Raw genomic sequence first — 24,669 nt, 5'->3', positions numbered from 1 at the left:
CGATGCTCACAATATATAATTTCAACTTTCCTGTGACATAGTACTGTTCAATACATCCAAAAGCTGTTTGTTTCTAGGGAACAATGCCTTTCAGTTAACCCATTTTGATGTGTTGGGTCACTGAATACTATATTGTCAGTGTATGTGCCTAAAGAGTCTTAGGGCCAAATGTACTAAGCATTTTTCTCAGAGAAACCAGATGGGAGAAAACCCTTTATACATGTGGCTTTAGATAGTAAAATATTGGCAAGATCCAGAAACTGGAGTTTTGTTCATCACTGTAGCCTAACGCCAGATAACTGCTATAATAATTAGAAACTGAATGACGGCCAGTCAAATCAAATAAATAATAATAGTCTACACCCTCTCCTAAAATGGAATATGAGTTTTATATTACCAGAATTCAGATGTGGTTATCAGCTGGGGCTGATAGTCAATAGAGGGATTTCCTGCTTCCTCTTTGAGCTAGAGCAATAAAGGTGGGATACCAGATTACAAGCCTTGGTATCCCGCTGATCATTTCTACTTTTTATTTAGTCTCAGTCCACATGTGGGATTCCCCCCCGCACCTTACTTACAAAGAAAGCCCTGGTAGTCCAGTGGGGGCCTAGAGCACCCCCAGGCTCTGGACGTGATGGCGGCCATTTTTCAAAATGGCTGCTGCTAGACCCAGAGCCTGGGGGACACTCTGGGTCCCATTTGTACCATCAAGGCTTATTTTGTGAATAAAGGGAGGGTCCAGAGGGTGAGCTAGAATGGGAGTTCAGCCTCCGGGATCTGGATTTTTGAATTGTAGGAGAGAGATGGGGTAGGGGCAGGGTCAAAACTGACCTTAATTTCAAATTTTACTTTTTATTTTATACGTCAGATTCTAAGTGCAGTGGGGGGAGGGGAGTGGGACAGGGGGTCTGTGGAGACCCTCGGGGGTTTTGGCAAATTTTGAGGTGGTGGGGACTTAGTTGGGGCCATTGGCTTTTTAAAGTGATGGCTGCCAGATAGTCATGGGGCCAACATTGCATGAGTATTTTGGGGCATTTAACACCATTTTTTAAATTTATTTTATTTTTATTTATTGGTTTTATATACCGTTGTTCAGTATTCTATCACACCTTGGTATTTTTCCTTGTATTTTACTATGGGAAAAATACAGAGGGAGGCATAAAGCGGTAGGGTCATTTACCATATCTTTGCAACTCCTGCAATATAGTTCCCTCAGAGAAAAATACTGTCTCTTAGTGAATGAGCCCCTTAGATAACTAATTTTGATCCTTTAGTGAGGATCTGTCTGAGTGTGTGTTATGGCCACTGGAGGCGGCAAGCCGCAACCGGGACCAGCTACTCACCGGCGCGGCAGACCGCTCCGCTCGCAGTGACTGCCTCTGCATCGTCGGGTTCGTTCCGCAACAGCTCCTGCTTCTCTCAACATGGCCGCGGCGTCGGTCGTCCTCTTTGCTTGCGGCTGACTCCGCCCCCGCTGAGCTTCCTAGTGCCGCGCGTGCAGCAAAAGCCGATCCTTAAAGGGGCCACGACAGGAAATGGCTGGACACCTTCCTGTGAACTGCTACTGGGATTGGACTATTTAAGGCAAGGCATGAAGCCTCAGACCTTGCCTTGGCTTCTTGGCTCCTGTGGTTTGTTTGGTCTTGTACTCTGTTCCTGATCCGCTGTTTGTCCTTCCGTACTTGACTCTCGGACTGGCTGTGGAGTATCATTGGCTCTTGATTCCTGGACTGGCTGTGGAGTATCGTCGGCTCTTGATCCCTGGACTGGCTGTGGAGTATCGTTTGGCTCTTGACCCCTGGACTGGCTGCGGAGTATCGTTGGCTTTGATCCCTGGACTGGCTGTGGAGTATCGTTTGGCTCTTGACCCCTGGACTGGCTGCGGGGTTTCATTTGGCTTTTGATCCTTGGACTGTCTGCAGAGTAGTTACGACCTGCTGGAGGCGCCAGCTATCTGGACCACACGACCGGCAGGAGGCACCTGCATCCAGATTTCCCTTTACAACCGCACAGGATCTTCCGAGTCAGCCTCGCCTTCCGACGTAAGTGACCGGCCATACTACGCCGGACCAAGGGTCCACCACCCGAGTCATAACAGTGTGACAGAAGTGAAGGATTTTGCTAGTGTTTAATTTCTGTGTATGTTGTCTAACTTGTTTCAGGTCAAGTCAACAGCTGGGCCGTTCTTTCACAGTTGTTCAGGAAGACCTCTGGCTCTTTGCCAGCCTTCATTTTAAATAGGATGTGAGGCATTGAGGTTGCCTGCGGTATCTTGTTCAGAGCAGCTTACACAGCCTCCCCTAACTGAAGTAATGCTGCGGCTGCTGCATCAGCTGCTGTTGTACCAGCTGCTGTTGGCTAATTTCTATTTGCAGGGTGGTCTGCATTTGCTGCTGGCCAGTACCAAGGAGATGGATCACCTGCTCCATTCTGTTGCTCTTGTGCCGGCCCAATTACGTACCACTCCGGGATAGGAGAGCGGGAAACAAAATAAAAAAATCTGATGGCCTGTTCATCCATTACTCACTCCTTGACCCCAGACTAGTCAGGCGAAGGTAGCCCCCTTGGCCTGTGCACAAATGTGGGTTGCACCTGGGCCTCAGGAAAGAACCTATTTGCAGAGGGGTTTTTTTTTCTCCTTGTGGCTGCAGACCTCTACCTGTACTTTAAACTTCTGTGCTCTTCCTTTCTAGCAGAACCTTCTTCTTTCCCACCCTATTTCTTTGGGCAGGGTACACACAATCAGCTTTTCACTTTCCTCTGGAGGCTTTGGGTTTTCTCTCTGCCAGGCTTAAAGAAAATAAAATCCCACTGCTAACACCATATGTGGTAGCTTGAGCATTTAATGGCTTGATAACAGCCAGAGGAAACACCAAGTAGACTGGCTGTAACTTCATTGCACTTTATTTACAGTGGATTTAACTCAAACAAATCAGTTGCCCATCAGCACAGTTCACTAGCCCCACATTACAGAACCTGAGATTTTTCACATATCAGTAATGACTAACATTTTAATAAAATTTCCAAGCACTTTTGCTTCCTACATTTTCATATTGAAGGCCTCATGTAAACTATTTTGAGCCTGCTTGCAGGTTATTTTCTTCCACTGGTCTGGAAGATCAGCTGGTTTAGCTTCGTATTTTTCAGCAAACTGCTTATTAAACTTCGTAAGGACAAATTTCCAGTAGTCAGAAGCCTCTATACTGGGATCTGGCTGAATACGCCAATCTGGATAATAGCATTTGTATTCTTTATAGGGATGCCAATTCCCTCCCGTGTCTACATTTCTGAATGATGCATTGGAAACCACATCAGAAGAACATAATGAATGCACAAGTATTTTTGTTGCGTCATATCTGTATTTATTTAATCCCTGAGGTCGATGAACTGATGCAAAATGTTCCTTATGTTCCTTTCCTCCTGCTTCACATGGGACTTTACAGAATGGACACTGCTTCCCACATCCAAACACCTTTTTAAAGATCTCATTCTGGGGCTTGAAAGGAAGTTTGGAAAGCTTGTCCTCTGTTTTATTAATTGAAGTTCCTTCAAAATATTGTCATCTAGTTTGGAGAGAAAGAACTTAATGTCAGCAGTAAACTGGTCAACATTCATTTGGTTTTGAAAAAGAATCAATTCCAAGCTGTCTTTAGGAATTATCAGTTCTTTTTCTAACATCTTGCAAAAGTTGTCTAAGAAAGCAGATACTGTGTTAATATGCAAGTCATTTAAGGTCTGAAGAGTTTCTCCAACTTTCTTTGTGATGATAGAAAGGATGTTTTTTTCCAGAACTTCTAAGACTCCAGTCTGTTTGTAATGAGTTAAAATGTGCCTCCAGATCCACTTCTTCACAAACTCCTCATAGCTGTTAATATATTCCACATAGTTATCAAAATTCTTTTCTTCCAGAAGTTTCTTTAATATAGTAAATTGGAAGAAACTCCGGCTGTTATATTCAAAGGAATGTTTAACATGGAGAAAGTCATCCACTATTTCTATCCCAAGTGCTTTTATCACATAGTCAAGAAATGCAGGTTTCAGACACTGATCGCAAAAATCTCTGGCCCTCTTCTGGCATTCATCCTTCTCCAAGTACAGATTTTCAAAGATGGAAAAAAACTGTGGCTTATGCTTCTGTAGACGAAACAGGGGGTCATTCTCTTTAATGAAATCTTCATGCATTGCTTGAAAACTCTGAGCTGCTCGTCCCAAAATAATGAACTTCAGGTCCACTTCAAAGCAAGAGTTAGTGTGAAGTTTTTGATTATCATTCTGCTGTAAGCATTCATTGATGATATGAAGCAATTCTTGACAATAGGTCACATCATAGTCAACTTTGGAACTGACCTTCTCTTCAGTGTAGTTGTCACATGTGTCCACTAAATGTTTAGCAATAACTTCCGCTTTGGAAAATAATTCATGTGTAAACATCTCTTTCCATTTCTTGATTCCATGCCAAGGTAATTCAAGATAGTCTTTTTTCATACTGAAAGACTCCTTTCCATAATCCAGCAGGCTTTTTGCATTTTGTAGCTTCTGGTTAACTGCTGCCCCCCGATTGCTCAGGTCCTTCCACAAGTGACAGAGCATATCTTCATGAACTTGGTGTCTCTCCAAAGGACAGAGCTGCAGCTCTTCCAAAGTCTTTTCCCACATTGCTTCATATTCTTTTTCCAGTTCCTGATTTTCTAGCTCGTGTCCTCTCTTCTTGCAGTCTTCCAGAAGGCTGGTGACTTTGTCTTCAATTGTCTTTATGTACTCAGCCTGCATGGTTTCTATTCTGTTTTTGCTTTTCCAAATCTGCAATGCTTCTTCACACTTACTCAGTGAGTAATTCTGAAGCCTTTTCCGGAGACATTTTGCGCTGGTGATGAAATCTTCTTTGTACTTTTCTATTAGATGCAGATTTCTCACATCACTTTCAAAGTAATTGTTTATAAACTGCAAAATCTTTATTTCCTCTTGCTGCAGTTTCTGGAATGCCTCATGTTTCAGGTTGCTGAAGGCTCCAGCATCCAGTTCACTGGGTGAGTGATTCTGAATTACATTTTCTGTCTGTGACACCAAGCAATGTATCTCCTTGGAAAAATTCCACTCCCACTCAGAATATTTCATGGATATTTGGTTGTAGGCTTCAGCTACCAGGCTGTTTCTGAAACTGAAGATGAAATTTTCATGTTTGACTGCATTCCACAGGCTCTTGATCCATTCAGTGAATGCTGGAATATCTTGTGCTTTTTTCACAGAATGTTTGTTTATAAATTCAATCAAATATTTCTTTAAGTCCTGTACATTTTCACTGTATCCAGCATTCACTGGTGCCATGGGAGGAACACCATGCCAAAGGCCAGGGATGTACCAGTTGTGTTTATCAAGATCATAATCCATAATATCAGAAAATGACATTTCCCTCTGTTTTTCCATCTTAGCCACTACTGTTGTCATTTCATTCAGTTGCTCCAGTAGGTGTTTTCTGTCTCTCATGTTTTGCTCATAAGCAGACACATCACTCACATTCTGATGCACAAACTGGCAATTAGGTTTTTTCCCTGTTTCTTCCATCCTGAGAAATGCATGCACCACAATCTGCAAAATATCCTTCATTTCTGTAGCATTTTCCATAGCCATATTGACTATGGTTATATCACTTAATCCAATCACCAGTGTTGCTAGCTCATTATCATGTTCATAACTGTTCTCCAGCTTGGCAAGTTCAGGGGCTTTCAAGCCTTCTGTATCAATCACCATGATGAAATCGCAGCCAAATTCCACCCGTAAATTTTCTTTCACTTTAATGAGTAACATGAAGGCTCCTCTTGTGCATCGGCCACTACTGACTGAGAACTGCAGCCCAAACATGGTGTTCAGAAGGGTGGATTTCCCTGTGCTTTGTACTCCCAGCACTGTTATCACTACCATTCGGCATTTTCCCTCCATCTTTTTGTTGACCTCAGTCAAAACATCAGTTATCCACTGCAGGGGAATATTAGAGGTATCTCCATCAATCAATTCTAATGGAAAACCATCTACCAGAAGATCGGCTGCTATGCTAGGAAGATGGATGAATTGTCTTTGTTCTTCTGTTTTGGTGCCTTCTTGAACCATGGAACACTCGGCCTCATAAAACTGTCCCATCTCACGCATGAAGTGCTCCACCCCCAAGGAACTGGCGGATATCTTTTGATCAAGTTCTTTCAATTTCTTGGAAGCATCTCCTGAGCCTTTACATTTCTCTCTATACTCAGCTCTCAGTTTAGAGAGAGTCTCCCTAGAAATTGAGTCCATGAAAAATTTCATCCATTTCAGAAAATACTGCTTCTCTACTTTAGAGTGATGTCCTATTCCAGAGATAAATTTAATCATACCATCAGTTAGGTCATATTTATTCTGTTGTCTGCGAAGCTCAACTAATTCAGTTCTCAGCTTTGCTTTATAGGCCTCTGGAGGGGTGTACTCTTGCTTCTTCATTCGGCATAGTTCCTTTTCTATTTTGGCCAACCTCTTCCATGGATCCCCCTGAAGCTTCATCATTTTCTTCTTGTACTCCAAAACATCCTGTATTTCTGCAGTTATTTCTTTGGCATTCTGACTGGCTTTTTTACATTCCTCGCAGTCTTCATCTACCTGGATTCCCAGTTCTCGTGCTACAACTGTCAAATCTTCTATGGCAACAGTATTGGATGTTTGCCTTACAATATTTGCTATGGTGACCTGCAGCTTCTTAACAAACTGTGCATCATTTATGTTATAGTCTTTCAACAACAGATTGGAATTGTTTAACTTCATCACTGGTGCTAACTTCTTGAGGAATCTCAAAGTCTCATCACGTGTGTTAATCTGAGGATAAAAAATTAAGATGTATTTAGGTTTGGATTCCTTGAGAGATGATATTAGTGCATATTCCTTCTCAGTAATAGTTTCAATGAACAAAAAAACTGCAGCGGACACCTCAGTCAGAAAGCTGAACTGCAGCCAGTAAGACTGAATATCTCCACGTAGATTAGCAAGTGCAATAGGTTCTGGGAAAAGATCTGAATTCTCCTTCCCTCCAGGAAAATAACAGGAAATTTCCACCAGCCCATCAGAGATCTTTCGAGGAACATTTCCAGAATCCATGTTGCAGTGTATGAAGAAATCATGGAGTTGCTGTGGGGGGCTGAGTACCTCATTGAGTATTTTGGACTTGGAAAAGCTGCAGCTCCCAATCCGTACAAAGGAAATGATTGGCATTGGTATGAGCACCAGACTTTCTTCTCGAAATCCTTTGCTATCTTTCAGTGAATGAGGCCTCCACTTTTTCACAATGTCTCTCATGGCCCACAGCATCAGTGTGCACCTGGTGTTATCAGAAGGAGGTAACAAGAGTGGAAGAGCAAATTGGCACATGGACATTTTTAGCATCATTTCCTGCTGCAAGAAACTGTCTGTGCAATAAAAAAGGACACAGAGAATATCAAGGGGGTTTATCGAGGCTCTGGTAGCTTTTGTCTTAAGGCAAAAAATGTCATCACCATTAGCATCTCCTTCATCAGCATCCTCACATTGTGCTTCATTAGATGCACTGTGTTCAAGGCTGGTTCTCCTAGCAGTCACATTCAAAGCCAAGATGTTTTGCAAAAAATGCCAAGGTATATCTTTTAAGGTATATTGTCCAGTGTTCCCTAAATTTTCTAGATCAATTTGGAGAGCATCACTCAGTGATATCTTAGTGGTTCTGTAGCCTTCCAGTTGTAGCTGTGATAGAATCTCTTCGAAGGCTTCTCTTTTGTCTGTATGGAAGAAATGAGAAAGTTACCATGCTGTTAGGAAGATATATTTTACTCCTCGTTGTCCTCCTCTGTAAGGTGTCTTTCTTTATATCTTATCTCATTCTTGAAATATCATCAGTGTCCCCCAGTATACTTCCATTTATCTCCCACACTATCTATTATATACGTCAAGTATTTAGAGTTCTCCTGTGGTCAAGAGAAGTAGGTGTGGTTTTAAAAACAGAACATGTCAATCTCTATCCACTCCCAAAAGGTTGTGAACACTGCTTCAGCAGCTTGCAAAACAAAAGCACGAATGGGATTGGGACTTGTACCTGTTATGTGAGCGGCTTCATTCACCCCAACCCCGGCCAGACACTGCTACTCCTTGCAGCAGGGGAATGCTGCCATTCCTCTTCCACCTCTAGGCGTGCGCTGACTTATGAGAATCCCATGGCTGGAATCCTCAGTCTTGGTGCTCCCCGATGATGTCATACAACCAGGTATTTAACCCCCCCCCCCCATGCAACACAGCATTGTCTCAGCAAGTTCATCTTGCGTTCCTGTTCCTGCTCCTGACCTGGATCCCCAGTTCCTGTCCCTGCGTTCCATTTCTTGCTCCATTGTCCTCCTTCCCTCGGACAGACATTGGCTCATGACCTGGACTGCTTCCTGACCACGTATTCTGCCACCTGCCTTTGACCTCTGGACCAGACCTGATCACATATTCTGCTGCCTGCCTCTGACCTCCGGACTGGACCGGATCTGAGCTTGTCTTCGGCTCCTGCCTCAGGCCCCCTGCTCCAGGTTGCCTCCGCCCTGTCTGGCCGTCTTCCTGGGATCTTCCATGCAGAGGCCCACCTAAGACCAGCCGGACCCGGCACTCAAGGGCTCAATCTGCGAGGAACATGTGTGACGCTTGCCACCCATGGGAGACCTGCGGTGCGGCCCTCTCACCTTCCAAGACAGACCTCAGTGCTCAGCTCACCGTTGCTGGCGTCGGAGCCAGCGGCCGACTGCCATCGGGCCCCCGCCAGTGTCCCTGGTCCTGTCGTGCTGCCCAGGACCTCTAAGCCAGGATTCCTTCTTCAAGCAGGCCTCTCCACTTGCTCCACGGAGAGACGGCGCTGACGGCGCCACGCCCCCTCCTAGGTGTGCGCGCGTGCAACTCTGATGCTTTTAAAGGGCCTGCGACGGGAACCTGGCCATGGACCCGGATGCTGACATCACCACTCACTGTGCATATAAGCTCGGGCAGTGCTCCTAAACGCAGGGCCGGCGGAAGCACTAGGCGAACTAGGCGATCGCCTAGGGCGCTGAGCATTAGGGGGCGCCGAGCCGCTGACGGCCAATGGCCGCCGGTGGACGTCATCCCAATGGCAGATACACACAGCAAGAAGATCGCAGGGCCGTGGTACAGTCGCGTCTAAACATGCTGGTGCCCGCGCGGCCCCAGAAGAAAAATGTTGCCGGAGCCGCGCGGGCAGGAGGAGGAGAAGCAAGGAGGAGGAGCATCAGCCAATGCAGGAACTTCTCCTCCTTCCTGCCCGCGCGACCCCGGAAGAAAAATGTTGCCGGAGCCGCGCGGGCAGGAAGGAGGAGGAGCATCAGCCAATGCAGGAACTTCTCCTCCTTCCTGCCCGCGCGGCCCCGGAAGAAAAATGTTGCCGGAGCAGCGCGGGCAGGAAAGAGGAGGAGCATCAGCCGCGTGCCGGAAGGAGGAGGAGCATCTGCCACGTTCAGAAGAGGATCAGCGCGGCTCGAGAAGACCGGGGCCGCTGCAGAGCCCATCCTGCAGTGGCCCGTGAAGAGGAGGCCCAGAGGTGAGAGAGAGACTGAGGGTTTGTACAGTGTGTATGTGTGCGTGTATGAGATGAGTTGAGAGACTGTGTGTGTGTGTGGGAGTGAAGACCTGAATGTTTGCAGAGACAGCATGGGAGAGCCTTTGTGTGTGTGAGAGACAGCATGTGGTAGTGAGAGCCTGTGCTTGAGCAAGACAGCATGTAGGAGTGAGAGAGAGCCTGTGTGTGTGAGTCAGCATGTGACAGTGAGAGCCCGTGTGTAGGAATGATTGTATGAGAGAGAGCATGTGACAGTGAGAGCCTGTGCTTGAGCAGGACAGCATGTGGGAGTGAGAGAGAGCCTGTGTGTGTGAGTCAGCATGTGACAGTGAGAGCCTGTGTGTAGGAATGATTGTATGAGAGAGAGCATGTGACAGTGAGAGCCTGTGCTTGAGCAGGACAGCATGTGGGAGTGAGAGAGAGCCTGTGTGTGAGTCAGCATGTGACAGTGAGAGCCTGTGTGTAGGAATGATTGTATGAGAGAGAGCATGTGACAGTGAGAACCTGTGCTTGAGCAAGACAGCATGTGGGAGTGAGAGTTAGACAGCATGTGCAAGAGAGAGACTGTGTATAAATGATTGTATGAGGGACAGCATGTGAGAATGAGTGCCTGTGTATGTGAGAGAGAGAAAGCATGTGAGAATGAGAACCTGACCATGTGTTTGAGGGAAGCAGACAGATGGAGAGAAAATAAATATGTTATAAAAGGAATTGGCAAAAAAATAAGAAAGGGAAGGTGGAAAAAAAAAAGCCTGTGACCAACCGATTAGAAAACTAAGATCAGACAGCAAATGTAAAAAGAAATAAATTACTTTTTACTGATTGGAACATGTAATCTTTGGGAATGTGCAAGAGTAGCACTTTCTCTATGCGGATCTCACAATGTACGAGATCAACATAGAGGAACTGGAAGCCCATGGGGCCTGCACAGAGGAGGCAGCAGAATGGGCTTCAGTGCCAATAGCAGCAACCAGCACCTCCGCAATAGCCATACAGCGGCAGTGACAGTGGCAGCAGAAGAATGAGAGAGGCTCTGAGGTTGCTGGCAAAAGAAAGAGAGGGGGTCTCTGCCTTTAGTGTGTGCATGTGTATGAATGGGAGTCTGCCTGGGGGTGTATGTGTGTGAATGCATGGGTGCCTGCCTGAGGGTGTGTCTGTGAATGAGAATGTATGGGTGTCTTCCTGGGGTTTGTATGTGTGAGAATAGGTTCCTGCCTGTTTGTGGTGTATGGGTGTGTGTGAGAATAAATTGGTGCCTGCCTGGGGGTCTGTGTGTGTGAGAATGAATGTGTGCATGCCTGGGGGATGGGGAGGGAGTGGTGTGAAAATGAATGGGAGCCTGCCTGGGGTTCAGTGTGAGAATGACTAGGAGCTTGTCTGTGTGTGTCTGTGTCTGTGTGAGAACGAGTGGGAGCTTGCCTGGGAGTGTGTGTTTGTGTGTATGTGAGGGAGCCAGTGAGAGTGAGAGCATGAGTGTGTATGAGAAAATCCAGGGGAGTAAGAGTTTGTGTGGGGGTGTGTGTGGAGGGGGAGAGAGTGCCTTAGAGCCTGAGTGTGTCAGTGTCTGTGAGAGCGAGAGGTTATGGTTGGGTATAAGAGCATGAATGTGTATGTATGTGACAGTGTATGTGTGAGAGAGAATGGATATGTGAGTATGTGTGAGAGAGAGAGGATAACCTCCTAATCCTCGACAATATCAGGGTGACTGGAAATCAAGAGCTCCCATGTATGGACAGCAGGGGCTTTTTAAAATCCTTATTAATTTTAATTATTGTGTGTTATTTGATATATGTACTGTTTTGAAATATTTTATTGGTGTTTGGGAAATTGTAAAAAATGTATATGATTTTAATTAATAGAAATTCTATTTATCAGTAGTTTTAAAATATTTTATTAGTATGGTTTTACTATTATAACTGATGCTTTGTTTCTTGATTTTATTTGTTTTATGAGGAATGGTTGTTCTGTTTTTCCATTCCTAATACACAGAGTCTGGCTTCTTGGGGTTTCCATTTCAGTTTTTTCTAATTTGTGCTCCTTTATTTTGTATTCTGTATTTGGTGAGGGTGTGTGACCATGATGAGAGATTCTGCTTGCATATAGTGTCTGTATAGAGATCTATAGCAATTGGGTTTGTTTTGTTTCCTCAGTAGGTGGTGTATTGGTATTCTAGGACCCAGTGTAATATTTACCCTTGTTTTTTCAAAGGTAGGGTTAATGTTGTTTGAGTCTTGGTGTTATTACTGTTATGTTATGATGGGATTGCAGTATAGATTTTGGGTGTCTTTTTGCGGTGCTTTGTGTTAGTTCACAATGTGTCTGGCAGTGGAAGGTGTTTGTGCTGCTGTTACTGTGAGGTGACACCAGAATTTGAAAATATCTTTTAGTATGATGAGCTGTAAGGGAAACATCCAAGCTCCATTGTTTGGGGGAATTTCAGTGGATGCACAGAGATACAGAACTGGAGGTGCAGGATTTGTATTGACATTCTGTCCCTTCCTATATATTCCAGACTTCACTCTCATAATCCATATAGAATTAGTTGAATGAGGCTATCAAATAATTTTATAGTAGTTTTACTAGAAGTGTGAAACTGGCCAGCTTTTTAAAATAATGCAGAGGACCCTTTGGACTTTTTTTAACAACACTTTTTTTTATAACCAATTTTAAAGCAGGATCCATGCTATAGAGGTGGGTGTGATGAAGAAATGTCATTTTGGCTCCCCCCCACCCAAAACAAATTCTTCTGTCTAGAGATGCCACTGATTTTCTGTGGCACACAAATGCATTGGCTCCTGGGCGCCAGAGACCCTTGGTGCGCCACTGGGTGCGAGCCATATGGGGCCGCAAGTGGTGGCAAAGAGGAGTGGAGATTTGGCGGGCCGCAAGCAGTGCCCAATCTGCTCGCGACCCAGAAAACCCCAGTCAGCGGGCGTGATTGAGAATGAGGTAGGAGTCGGGACCGAGACAGGGGGGGGGCGCAAGGAAGAAGGCTCGCCTAGGGCGCCAAATCCCCTTGCACCGGCCCTGCCTAAACGTTGCCTTTGCAACAGGTCTCCTTGGTTCCCTGTTTCCGGTTTCAGAGAGCTAGTTACTGTCTTCTCGTTGTTCCTGTGTTTCCTGGTTCCTGTCTCCCGTGTTCGTCTTGTTCGTCTTCTGGATCTTCTACTTGGTTTGACCTCTGCTACACCTGACTTCCCCTGCCTTCTCAGAGCCTGACCTCTGCTACGCCTGACATCGCCTGCCTTCACCATTGCTACGTCTGACCACGCCTGCCTTCTCCGTGCCTTGACCATTGCTACGTCTGACCACACTTGCCTTCTCTGTGCCCTGATAATTGCTAAGAGCAACCTTGCTATAGACTCTTTCTAGTTCAGAGTTCTAAGTTGCCACATCTTCCATTGGCTGCCAGCTTCCATCCGAGCTCGACAGTGACGCCTCTGTCACTATCCTCTGGACGTGGACTCTCAAGGCTTCGGCCTTTCTTTGCTCAAGCACCTTCAGTCAGTCCTTGTTCCTTGGTGCTTGGGTTCCAGTTCCGCAACCCATCTTGGATAGACACGCCACCTGCTGGCTGCTGTCTCTGGGCTGAACTATCTACCTTCATTGTCCTATCTTGAGGCCCGCCTGCCGGCCACGGTACCCAAAGGCTCAACCCGAGGGGAACGAGGGCTGGTATAGGTGAAGCTCCAGTGGCCTCTAGCTTCAGTCCACTCCACCTGCTGACGGTGGGGACCCATGGGCCCTTGCCTACGGATTGCATCAACCCCACCTCAGCCCAAGAATCCACCTCCAGTGCAATAGATTGCAAAGGCCATGGATTCAATGGAGCCGCATGCCCTCCAGGCCATTCCAAGCCTGGCTTCCAAGGTGCAGGAACAGCAGCAGATCCTTGAGGCACTGGCCTCGTCCATGGACCGTCTTCACACCCGGGTCGATGCCTTCCTAAACTACCCGGTTCCGTCTCTTCCATGGTCATCTCCACCATCGACACGGGCCTTGTTGGCGCTTCCAGCGCCCCCACATTTCAACGGTGATTCCAAGCTCTGTAGAGGGTTTATAAACCAGTGCTATATGCAATTCGCTCTGCAACCCTCCGTCTTTCAGGATGATTTAACTAAAGTCACGTTTATCCTGTTTCGCCTTGAAGGGAAGGCCCTGGTCTTGGCTTCTCCCCTGTAGGAACGCTCAGACTCCCTACTGAGGGAACTGGTTCAATTTGTGGCTGTCTTCAAACAAACTTTCGACAATCCAGGGCGGCATGCTGTGGCAAACATGAACCTACTCCACCTTCGTCAAGGACAACGAAGTCTCTTCGATTATACCATAGAGTTTCGGACTTTGGCTACTGAGTTTGCTTGACAAGATGATTGCCTGCGAGCTATTTATCTTGATGGTCTCTCCTTGCAGCTAAAAGATGAGTTGGCTGCTTGGGAACTCCCTTCCTCCTTGGAGGACCTTATAGATTTGACGGGCCGAATAGATCACCATTTTTAAGAGCGACACTGGGAGAGTCGGATGCCCAAAAGGCCCTTGCAGGTCCGCTCCCGCTCACCATCCATTACTAACTCTACATCTAGTGACACTAGAGTGGTCAAATCGGAGGAACCCATGCAGCTGGGTCGAGGGCGATTGACAGCGGAAGAGCGCCTCCGGCGAAGACAAACCGGCCTGGGTCTATTGCGGGGCCCCAGGCCACCATCTGTAGAATTGTCCCATCCATCCGGGAAAACTCCAGAGCCCAAGTTCAGTAGGGTGCAACATCTCTGGCCCCCCAACTCTCAGTTCCAGTCATTCTAATTTGGGACTTCCGGTCCTTCCCAGTCCTCGCTCAGGTGGATTCCAGAGCAGGAGGAAATTTTATCCTCAAAGATCTTGTGCAACTCTTGGGTATCATAGAAACATAGAAATGACGGCAGAAGAAGACCAAACGGCCCATCCAGTCTGCCCAGCAAGCTTTCACACTTTTTTTTTCTCATACTTATCTGTTACTCTTGGCCCGCCATTGATGTAGAGAGCAGTGCTGGTGTTATAGCCGTCGGCTGCGGTGGGCTGCGACCGGGGCCGACTGTCATGGCTGCCAGCTGTGGCGGTCCGCGGCTGGGAACAAGTACTTACCCGCGGCGTTGGGTTAGCACAGAGGCCCCTGCTGGAACAGGCAGGCCTCTTTGGCGCTCTTCCCGTGGCCATCGCCGCTGCTGAGGCCGGCCACTGGGCTCTGCACGGCTGGGACGACCCCTCCCCCTTCTGTCTACTAAAGAGCCGCGCACGCGGCTGAAGAGAGATTTAAAGGGGCCACGACAGGATAAAGGGGCTCGCCTTGGGTATTTAAGGCAAGGTCTGCTCCTCAGACCTTGCCTTGGTATTGAGGCTTCTGGTTGTGTAGTCTCCATACTGGTGTTCCTGGTTCCTGACCTTCGTTCCTGGCCTTTGTTCCTGTTTCTGTTCGTCTCCCTCGTTGGATTGATTCTTGGCTTCTGACCCTTGGACCGGCTGTCGTTCTTCGCTTGGCTTGCTTCTGGACTGGCTGTGGACCCTTCTCCTGGCTTCGACCCTCGGAATGGCTCCTGACCACTCCGGCTTCTACTCCTAGACTGACTCAACCTGCTGGAGGCGCCAGCCTTCTGGAATCCACAACCTGCAGGAGGTGCCTGCATCCAGACCAATCTTCAGTCTACAAGGAGTTCTTAAGTCCCAGTGGCTGGGTTCCTACAGGCTTCTCCTGGGGGAACCACAAGCTTCCAGGGCAAAGCCTTCATTCGACTGCTGAACCTTCAAGCCTTGCCCTCCGACGGTAGGGACCAGAGAGGGTTTACTCTCTTTGGTAACTCTAACTTACCTCGGAACAGGGGTCCACCTCCGGACTTGTAACAGCTGGAGCTTCATCTAAGTGAAGTATCTAGCTTAATTGGTTAGGGGTAATAACTGCTGCAATAAGCAAGCTACTCCCACGCTTATTTGTTTACCCCGCCTGTGCCATTCAGTCCTTGTTGGTTGTTGTCTGAATATAATTCCTCTTTTCTTTATTCCTCCCTACCATTGAAGCAGTGAGTTGCGCTGGATATGTATTCCAAGTGAAGTATCAGGCTTAATTAATTCGGGGTAGTAACTGCCGTAACAAACAAGCTACACCCATAATTATTTGTTTACCCAGACTATGAAAGTCAGTCCTTGTTGGTTGTTGTCTGAATATAAATGTTATGGACCCGGGCTGTGCCCCGGTTCCTCCACCTACCTCTGGGCCGGCCCGGGCTGCTGGGAAGCTCCCCCGGCCGGGTAGGCCCGAACGGGCTCCTGCCGTGGCGTCCCTTCGGCGAGGGACACGCCGATCCTAGGACGCTGGCCTCGCCCCCTAGACGCGCGCGCACGGGAGGCCCGTCATTTAAAGGGGCCAGTGCGGGAAGACTGAACCCAGCCCTATGATGACGTCAGATGCTGCAGGGTTATTTAAACCCTGCAGCTGGCCCTAAGCTTTGCCTTGCAACAAAGTTCTCTCTTAGGAGTTACTAGTTGCTGTCTTGTTGCGTTCATGCCTATTCTCACTCTCGCTCCACCTTCTCTTTACCTTGTGGCGACTCCCTTCGGCTCAGAAGGACAGATGCAGCCGCAGCTTCTCTCCACCTCTTGGTCCGGGTGTCTCCGGGCTGGCCTGACGCCGCGGATCCGCCATGTTCCTGATGATCTAAGGGCGCGTGTGTGCTCCAGACTTGTACCAGCAAGGGCGCGAACCTCGGGGGCATCCCCCCGTAGTGACGTCAACCGTATTTCATTTAAAAGGTCTTTGTTTGCTAACCTCTAACGAGTAAGCAAGGAACTCCAACAGGACTTGCTTCGGCAGTCCACACTACTTGCAACCACGATCCGAGTTAAGCCAGGGGAAACCTCCACTACTCGACCATTCCAAACTTACCAGGAGTACCCGCTTCTCGGGGGCTCTGCTCTCTCTTCTTAATTTCAGATTGCAACACGGGATCCGGTACTCGCTCCTCGAAGGCCTTCGGTCCCGAAGACTCAGAAGACTCCTAATTCCTGGAGGCGATCGCAGACATGAACACAGTGAGTCCTATACAGACAGGAACCGGTACTCACTCCACAAGGGCCCTTGTTCCTTATCTCAAGACTCCCTTCAATCTAAGACGTTTATCGCAGGTACAGAGATCGTGAGTCACCATCTCAGTCTACAGAAAGGAACTGATACTCGCTCCACGTGGGCCTCTGTTCCTAATACCTTTCTCATAAGAACATAAGAACATAAGAAAATGCCATACTGGGTCAGACCAAGGGTCCATCAAGCCCAGCATCCTGTTTCCAACAGTGGCCAATCCAGGCCATAAGAACCTGGCAAGTACCCAAAAACGAAGTCTATTCCATGTAACCATTGCTAATGGCAGTGGCTATTCTCTAAGTGAACTTAATAGCAGGTAATGGACTTCTCCTCCAAGAACTTATCCAATCCTTTTTTAAACACAGCTATACTAACTGCACGAACCACATTCTCTGGCAACAAATTCCAGAGTTTAATTGTGCGTTGAGTAAAAAAGAACTTTCTCCGATTAGTTTTAAATGTGCCCCATGCTAACTTCATGGAGTGTCCCCTAGTCCTTCTACTATTCGAAAGAGTAAATAACCGATTCACATCTACCCGTTCTAGACCTCTCATGATTTTAAACACCTCTATCATATCCCCCCTCAGTCGTCTCTTCTCCAAGCTGAAAAGTCCTAACCTCTTTAGTCTTTCCTCATAGGGGAGTTGTTCCATTCCCCTTATCATTTTGGTAGCCCTTCTCTGTACCTTCTCCATCGCAATTATATCTTTTTTGAGATGCGGCGACCAGAATTGTACACAGTATTCAAGGTGCGGTCTCACCATGGAGCGATACAGAGGCATTACGACATTTTCCGTTTTATTCATCATTCCTTTTCTAATAATTCCCAACATTCTGTTTGCTTTTTTGACTGCCGCAGCACACTGAACCGACGATTTCAATGTGTTATCCACTATGACACCTAGATCTCTTTCTTGGGTTGTAGCACCTAATATGGAACCCAACATCGTGTAATTACAGCATGGGTTATTTTTCCCTATATGCATCACCTTGCACTTATCCACATTAAATTTCATCTGCCATTTCGATGCCCAATTTTCCAGTCTCACAAGGTCTTCCTGCAATTTATCACAATCTGCTTGTGATTTAACTACTCTGCACAATTTTGTGTCATCTGCAAATTTGATTATCTCACTCGTCGTATTTCTTTCCAGATCATTTATAAATATATTGAACAGTAAGGGTCCCAATACAGATCCCTGAGGCACTCCACTGTCCACTCCCTTCCACTGAGAAAATTGCCCATTTAATCCTACTCTCTGTTTCCTGTCTTTTAGCCAGTTTGCAATCCACGAAAGGACATCGCCACCTATCCCATGACTTTTTACTTTTCCTAGAAGCCTCTCATGAGGAACTTTGTCAAACGCCTTCTGAAAATCCAAGTATACTATATCTACCGGTTCACCTTTATCCACATGTTTATTAACTCCTTCAAAAAAGTGAAGCAGATTTGTGAGGCAAGACTTGCCCTGGGTAAAGCCATGCTGACTTTGTTCCATTAAACCATGTCTTTCTATATGTTCTGTGATTTTGATGTTTAGAACACTTTCCACTATTTTTCCTGGCACTGAAGTCAGGCTAACCGGTCTGTAGTTTCCCGGATCGCCCCTGGAGCCCTTTTTAAATATTGGGGTTACATTTGCTATCCTCCAGTCTTCAGGTACAATGGATGATTTTAATGATAAGTTACAAATTTTTACTAATAGGTCTGAAATTTCATTTTTTAGTTCCTTCAGAACTCTGGGGTGTATACCATCCGGTCCAGGTGATTTACTACTCTTCAGTTTGTCAATCAGGCCTACCACATCTTCTAGGTTCACCGTGATTTGATTCAGTCCATCTGAATCATTACCCATGAAAACCTTCTCCATTACGGGTACCTCCCCAACATCCTCTTCAGTAAACACCGAAGCAAAGAAATCATTTAATCTTTCCGCGATGGCCTTATCTTCTCTAAGTGCCCCTTTAACCCCTCGATCATCTAACGGTCCAACTGACTCCCTCACAGGCTTTCTGTTTCGGATATATTTTAAAAAGTTTTTACTGTGAGTTTTTGCCTCTACAGCCAACTTCTTTTCAAATTCTCTCTTAGCCTGTCTTATCAATGTCTTACATTTAACTTGCCAATGTTTATGCTTTATCCTATTTTCTTCTGTTGGATCCTTCTTCCAATTTTTGAATGAAGATCTTTTGGCTAAAATAGCTTCTTTCACCTCCCCTTTTAACCATGCCGGTAGTCGTTTTGCCTTCTTTCCACCTTTCTTAATGTGTGGAATACATCTGGACTGTGCTTCTAGAATGGTATTTTTTAACAATGACCACGCCTCTTGGACATTTTTTACTTTTGTAGCTGCTCCTTTCAGTTTTTTTCTAACAATTTTTCTCATTTTATCAAAGTTTCCCTTTTGAAAGTTTAGCACGAGAGCCTTGGATTTGCACACTGTTCCTTTTCCAGTCATTAAATCAAATTTGATCATATTATGATCACTATTGCCAAGCGGCCCCACCACCGTTACCTCTCTCACCAAGTCCTGTGCTCCACTGAGAATTAGATCTAAAATTGCTCCCTCTCTCGTCGGTTCCTGAACCAATTGCTCCATAAAGCTATCATTTATTCCATCCAGGAACGTTATCTCTCTAGCGTGACCCGATGATACATTTACCCAGTCTATATTGGGGTAATTGAAGTCTCCCATTATTACTGCACTACCAATTTGATTAGCTTCCCTAATTTCTCTTAGCATTTCACTGTCCATCTCACCATCTTGACCAGGTGGACGGTAGTATACCCCTATCACTGTAGTCTTCCCTGATACACAAGGGATTTCTACCCATAAAGACTCAATTTTGTATTTAGTCTCATGCAGGATGTTTATCCTGTTGGACTCTATGCCATCCCGGACATAAAGCGCCACACCTCCTCCCGAGTGCTCCTCTCTGTCATTGCGATATAATTTGTACCCCGGTATAGCACTGTCCCATTGGTTATCCTCTTTCCACCATGTCTCTGAGATGCCAATTAAGTCTATGTCATCATTTACTGCTATACATTCTAATTCTCCCATCTTACTTCTTAGACTTCTGGCATTAGCATACAAACATTTCAAAGTTTGTTTTTTGATTGTATTTTTATTCTGCTTTTTAATTGATAGGGATAAGTTAGAATTTTTTAGCTCAGGTGAGTTTTTAGTTACAGGCACTTGGACTACTTTTCTAATTATTGGAACCTCACTGTCGGGATGCCCTAATTCTAATGCATCATTAGTATCCTTTAAAGATACATCTCTCCGAACCATGCGCTGCTGAGCGACTGTCGGCTTTCCCCTTTGTTCTAGTTTAAAAGCTGCTCTATCTCCTTTTTAAAGGTTAGCGCCAGCAGTCTGGTTCCACCCTGGTTAAGGTGGAGCCCATCCCTTCGGAAGAGTCTCCCCCTTCCCCAAAAGGTTCCCCAGTTCCTAACAAAACTGAATCCCTCTTCCTTGCACCATCGTCTCATCCACGCATTGAGACTCCGGAGCTCTGCCTGCCTCTGGTGACCTGCGCGTGGAACAGGGAGCATTTCAGAGAATGCTACCCTGGAGGTTCTGGATTTAATCTTTCTACCTAAGAGCCTAAATTTGGCTTCCAGAACCTCCCTCCCACATTTTCCTATGTCGTTGGTGCCCACGTGTACCACGACAGCCGGCTCCTCCCCAGCACTGTCTAAAATCCTATCTAGGTGACACGTGAGGTCCGCCACCTTCGCACCAGGTAGGCATGTTACCAGGCGATCCTCACGCCCACCCGCCACCCAGCTATCTACATTCCTAATAATCGAATCACCAACTATGACGGCCGACCTAACCCTCCCTCCTTTCCCTCAGACTCTCTTCTTTCTCTGAAGATATTTCATACCTATATCTATGGTATACTTTTACAAATTAACAGATAGGAACCGGTACTCGCTCCATGAGGGCCTATGTTCCTAATTCTCTCCTAGCCTCTCTTCTATTCCAGAAGCCGTTCTATATACAGTTATTGAGAGTTCTATTTCAGAATGCCTTCAAGAACCAGTACTCGCCTGTGGCTCCTGTTCCCGATTACTAAAGATTCTCTGTTGCATAAGAGGACATTGCAGACATCTTCAATTGTGAATGTATCATCTACCACTGGTTATGCCCAGCATACCCTGTCTACTCACTACCTATAGTCTCTCCTTACAGCTTAGCAACGCAAAGATTGTAGTTCCAGTATCAGAGGGACTTCAGCCGTGCCGGGCACATCTACTCACTACTGCCACTTCTGGTGGTTCTATTTCCAGTCTAATAAAAGAACTATCTGTGTTTGTATCAATACTCCAGCCTAGCCAGTGGTCCCTCTCAGGATCTCCACTTGAGGGCGCTGTCACCTGCCATCGGCCTAGGGATTCACTATTTCTACTAAGTGTTACTCCTCTTTCTGCGGAAGCTGTTCTACATCAGATAATTATCTCCCTGTGGGAATCATACAGGTTGCTGGCTTATTATTATTACAGGAGCCAAGCCTATCAGATTGCTAACTTCCTAACAGGACTCGTACAGATAGCTAACTCTGCCTCCCTGGCGGGGTGGTTCTATACAGATTGCTACTCCGCAGCCTGTTCCATAACGGATTACCAACTCCTCCTTCTTCAGGTGCAGAAGCGTAACACATTGTTAACTCTTATCTGCTGGCTTCCCTCATCAGAATCACAAAGTATAACAAATTGCTATCTCCTCCCCTCTGGGGAGCACAACCCTACAGATTGCTATCTCCTCCCCTTGGAGGAGCTCGATTCTACAGATTGCTAACTCCCATCTGCTTGCTCCTCCCCTCCGCATAGCAGATTCCTAACAGATTGCTAACTACCTAGCAAGATCGTTAACAGATTGCTAACTACTAAGCAGATTTCTTTTTTTTTTAAATGAAATGTTTTATTATTGAGACAAGTACACAGAACATCAGATATCAGGCTCAGCAACAGAGTACCACGCCAATAGTAAACAAGAAATATCAATAAAGTCAAGATACAACCAATCCACTGTTGACATATCGGAAGAAACAGTACAACCTGACAACTCATGATATAGAGGTATACAGAACACTGAGTACATGAATGCAGAAAATAAAATAAAATAATACTGGCTATTAAACCACGTGTTCTTGCCTCTGTTATCCCTCTGTACCCCCCCCCCCCCCCCTTTGTAAGTGTGCTCCAAAGAATGTTGCTCTAAGGTCTGGAACAGAAACACAAAACAAAATACCAATGGGCGAAAACATGCTTCCCATGTAGCACAAAGTACAGGTTCTCAAGCGGTGGCAGGATTCGACTGAGTCGCCAACCAAGTGCAGTAGGGTGACCAAACGTCTCTGAAGCGCGGCATTCGCCTGTGGAGCTTAGCTGTGATTTCCGCCATATTATAGATGTGGCTCAGCTTGGCCTGCACCTGAGCCAGCGAAGGCAGAGAGGCGGATTTCCAGTGCTTGGCAATCTCATTCCGAGTGGCTGTACAAACATAGTTCACTAGCCTGTTATGATTCCCTTTACTGGGAAGCAGTGGGATACCCAGTAAGGCATGTTGTGGCAATAGAGCAACCGAAACGAAACACATCTGTTGAATCCAAGTCTCCACCTCCTGCCACAAGGGCCGAAGTACAGGGCAGGTCCACCACATATGAAAGTAGGTGCCGTCAATCTGACAGCCTCTCCAGCACCGATTGGACAACTGGGAGGACATCCGGTGTAAACGGGTCGGATATAAGTACCAGCGGAAAAACATCTTTAAGGAGTTTTCCACTAAGGATGCTGCAATGAGGCCCTTTCCCAGGCCCAACGATATTCCTTCCCATTCGGATGTGGAATAAGCACACTGTAAATCACGCTCCCAAGCCAACATGGCCTTCGTTTTCCCCCCTGATTCAAGCCCCAACAAATTATACAAACCGGACATGAGCTTAACCGTAAAGTCTGCTTTCTGACACATCTTTTCAAACTCAGAAGGCCCCAAAAGTACATGAGTAGACACCAAAGAAGTACTCGCATAATGGCGCAATTGTAGATAGAAAAAGACATCGCCCTCCTCCAGTCCATAGCGTATCTGCAAATCTGAGAAGGGTAGTAAACCTTTAGCCCCCATGACCTGTCCCCAGTTTCGTAGGCCCCGAGCCCTCCAGCTGCGAGCAGCCGTACTCCCATAACCTGGGGAAAAGGCTGAGTTCGCATATAAATAGGTAGATCCGTGAAATTCACGGGGCCCCAATACCGCCCTCTTGCCGCTTCCCCAGTACTGCAGAGCAAAGAGCATGGTTGGGGGTAAAACATTCTCGGGAGAAACCACCCAGGTGTTCCTAGGCTGCCACAATAGACTGCTTAACGGCACGTCCCCCAGTAGCTGTTGACTAAAGCGGACCCAGGGCTTCGGGTTAGCTTGCTTATGCCAGTCAGCTAGGGATTTAAATCGAGCTGCCATATAATAGCGCTCCAGGTTCGGGACCCCCAGGCCACCCCGGGCTCTATGTCTATAAAGAGTATGTCTAGCAATACGGGGACGCTTTCCCCCCCAAACGTAGATCAGCAACCTCCGCTGCCATTGCACTAACATGCGCCTAGGTATATCAATTGGCAGGGTTTGAAACAGATACAGCAATTTTGGGAGCACAGTCATTTTGACTGCAGCAATTCTACCCAGCCATGAAATGCTATATCTATTCCACTCCTCCAACTCTCGGAGAATCGAGGCCCACAGCTTCCCGTAGTTTAAGGGAAATAAATCTTGGGAAGCACTAATATACACTCCCAGGTACTTCAATTTATCTTGCGCCCATTTAAAACGAAACCGTTGCTTAAGAATTTGTGCAGCGGAGCTAGACAGGGTAATATTCAATAGCTCGGACTTATCCCAATTAAGCCTAAAACCTGATACCCTACTAAACGCCTCCATAGCCTTGGTCAAGTGCGGCAAGGAAGATTCAGGTTGGGTTAGCAGGAGCAGTATATCATCTGCAAACAGGGAAAGCTTGGACGTAAACGCCCCCACCTCCACTCCCTGAATGCCTGCATGATTACGAATCGAGGCGGCAAACGGCTCCAGAAAGATTGCAAAAAGAATCGGGGACAGCGGACAACCTTGTCTGGTACCTCGCCTCACCGGGAAAGTAGAGGAATAGCCCCCATTGATTTTTATGCATGCTAACGGGTTGGAATACAATTGCTGGATCCACTGTATGAAGGTATCACCAAATTGCATTTTCCTCAATAAAGCAAAAAGATATGGCCAGTGCACCATATCAAAAGCTTTCTCAGCGTCCAGCGCCAGCGCTACTGCTGGTATATTACACTTTTTTACCCACCAAAATAAATCAATTATTTTGTGTACATTGTCACAAGCTTGGCGGCCGGGGATGAAACCCACCTGATCGGGATGAATAAGTTGGGCAATGAAGCCATTCAGTCGCGTGGCCAAAATTTTTGCTAAAATTTTAAGGTCAATATTTATGAGGGATATCGGCCTATAGGACCCGCAGACAGTCGGGTCCCTTCCCGGTTTAGCGAGGATTGTTATTCCAGCAGTGTTAGCAGCATCAGTAAATGAAATCCCCTCTTTCAGTGCCATGAACACGTGAGCCAAAACTGGGGCTATACGAGATGCAAAGGTTTGATAAAACCTACCCGTATATCCGTCAATGCCCGGGGATTTCCCAGGTTTGAGTGATCGGATAGCCTGAACTATTTCTTGCGTGGAGATATCCTTATTCAGAACACGTTGGTGGGACTCCTCTAACTTGGGAACCTGGGACATCTCAAGATATTGGTCAATATCGCCCTGCCCTATATCCTTGTCCATCGCATAGAGCTCGGCATAAAATTGATGGAAGCGCCCCCTAATAGACTTATTGTCTGTTAACAGCTCTCCCTCCTTACTTTTAATCTTAATAATGGTGGTCTGAGCTTGCCTCCGCTTAAGAACATTAGCAAGT

General features: G+C 46.4%; 1 protein-coding gene across 1 annotated transcript in view; it reads right to left on the bottom strand.

Moving 5' to 3' along the window:
• Positions 1-3,233: 3,233 nt before the first annotated feature.
• URGCP (upregulator of cell proliferation) overlaps positions 3,234-24,669 on the bottom strand; it is a 44,051-nt gene continuing 22,615 nt past the window's right edge. Inside the window, exon 3 of the mRNA XM_029606882.1 lies at positions 3,234-7,769. Within this exon, the coding sequence (XP_029462742.1) occupies positions 3,367-7,769 (4,403 nt within the window). The 3' untranslated portion in view covers positions 3,234-3,366. The remainder of the gene's footprint in view (positions 7,770-24,669) is intronic.

This window comes from Rhinatrema bivittatum, chromosome 6, assembly GCF_901001135.1.
Source record: "Rhinatrema bivittatum chromosome 6, aRhiBiv1.1, whole genome shotgun sequence".
NCBI classification, from domain to species: Eukaryota; Metazoa; Chordata; class Amphibia; order Gymnophiona; family Rhinatrematidae; genus Rhinatrema; species Rhinatrema bivittatum.
Note: the sequence above shows the minus strand (reverse complement) of the source record. Positions and strands in the feature narration are given on the sequence as shown.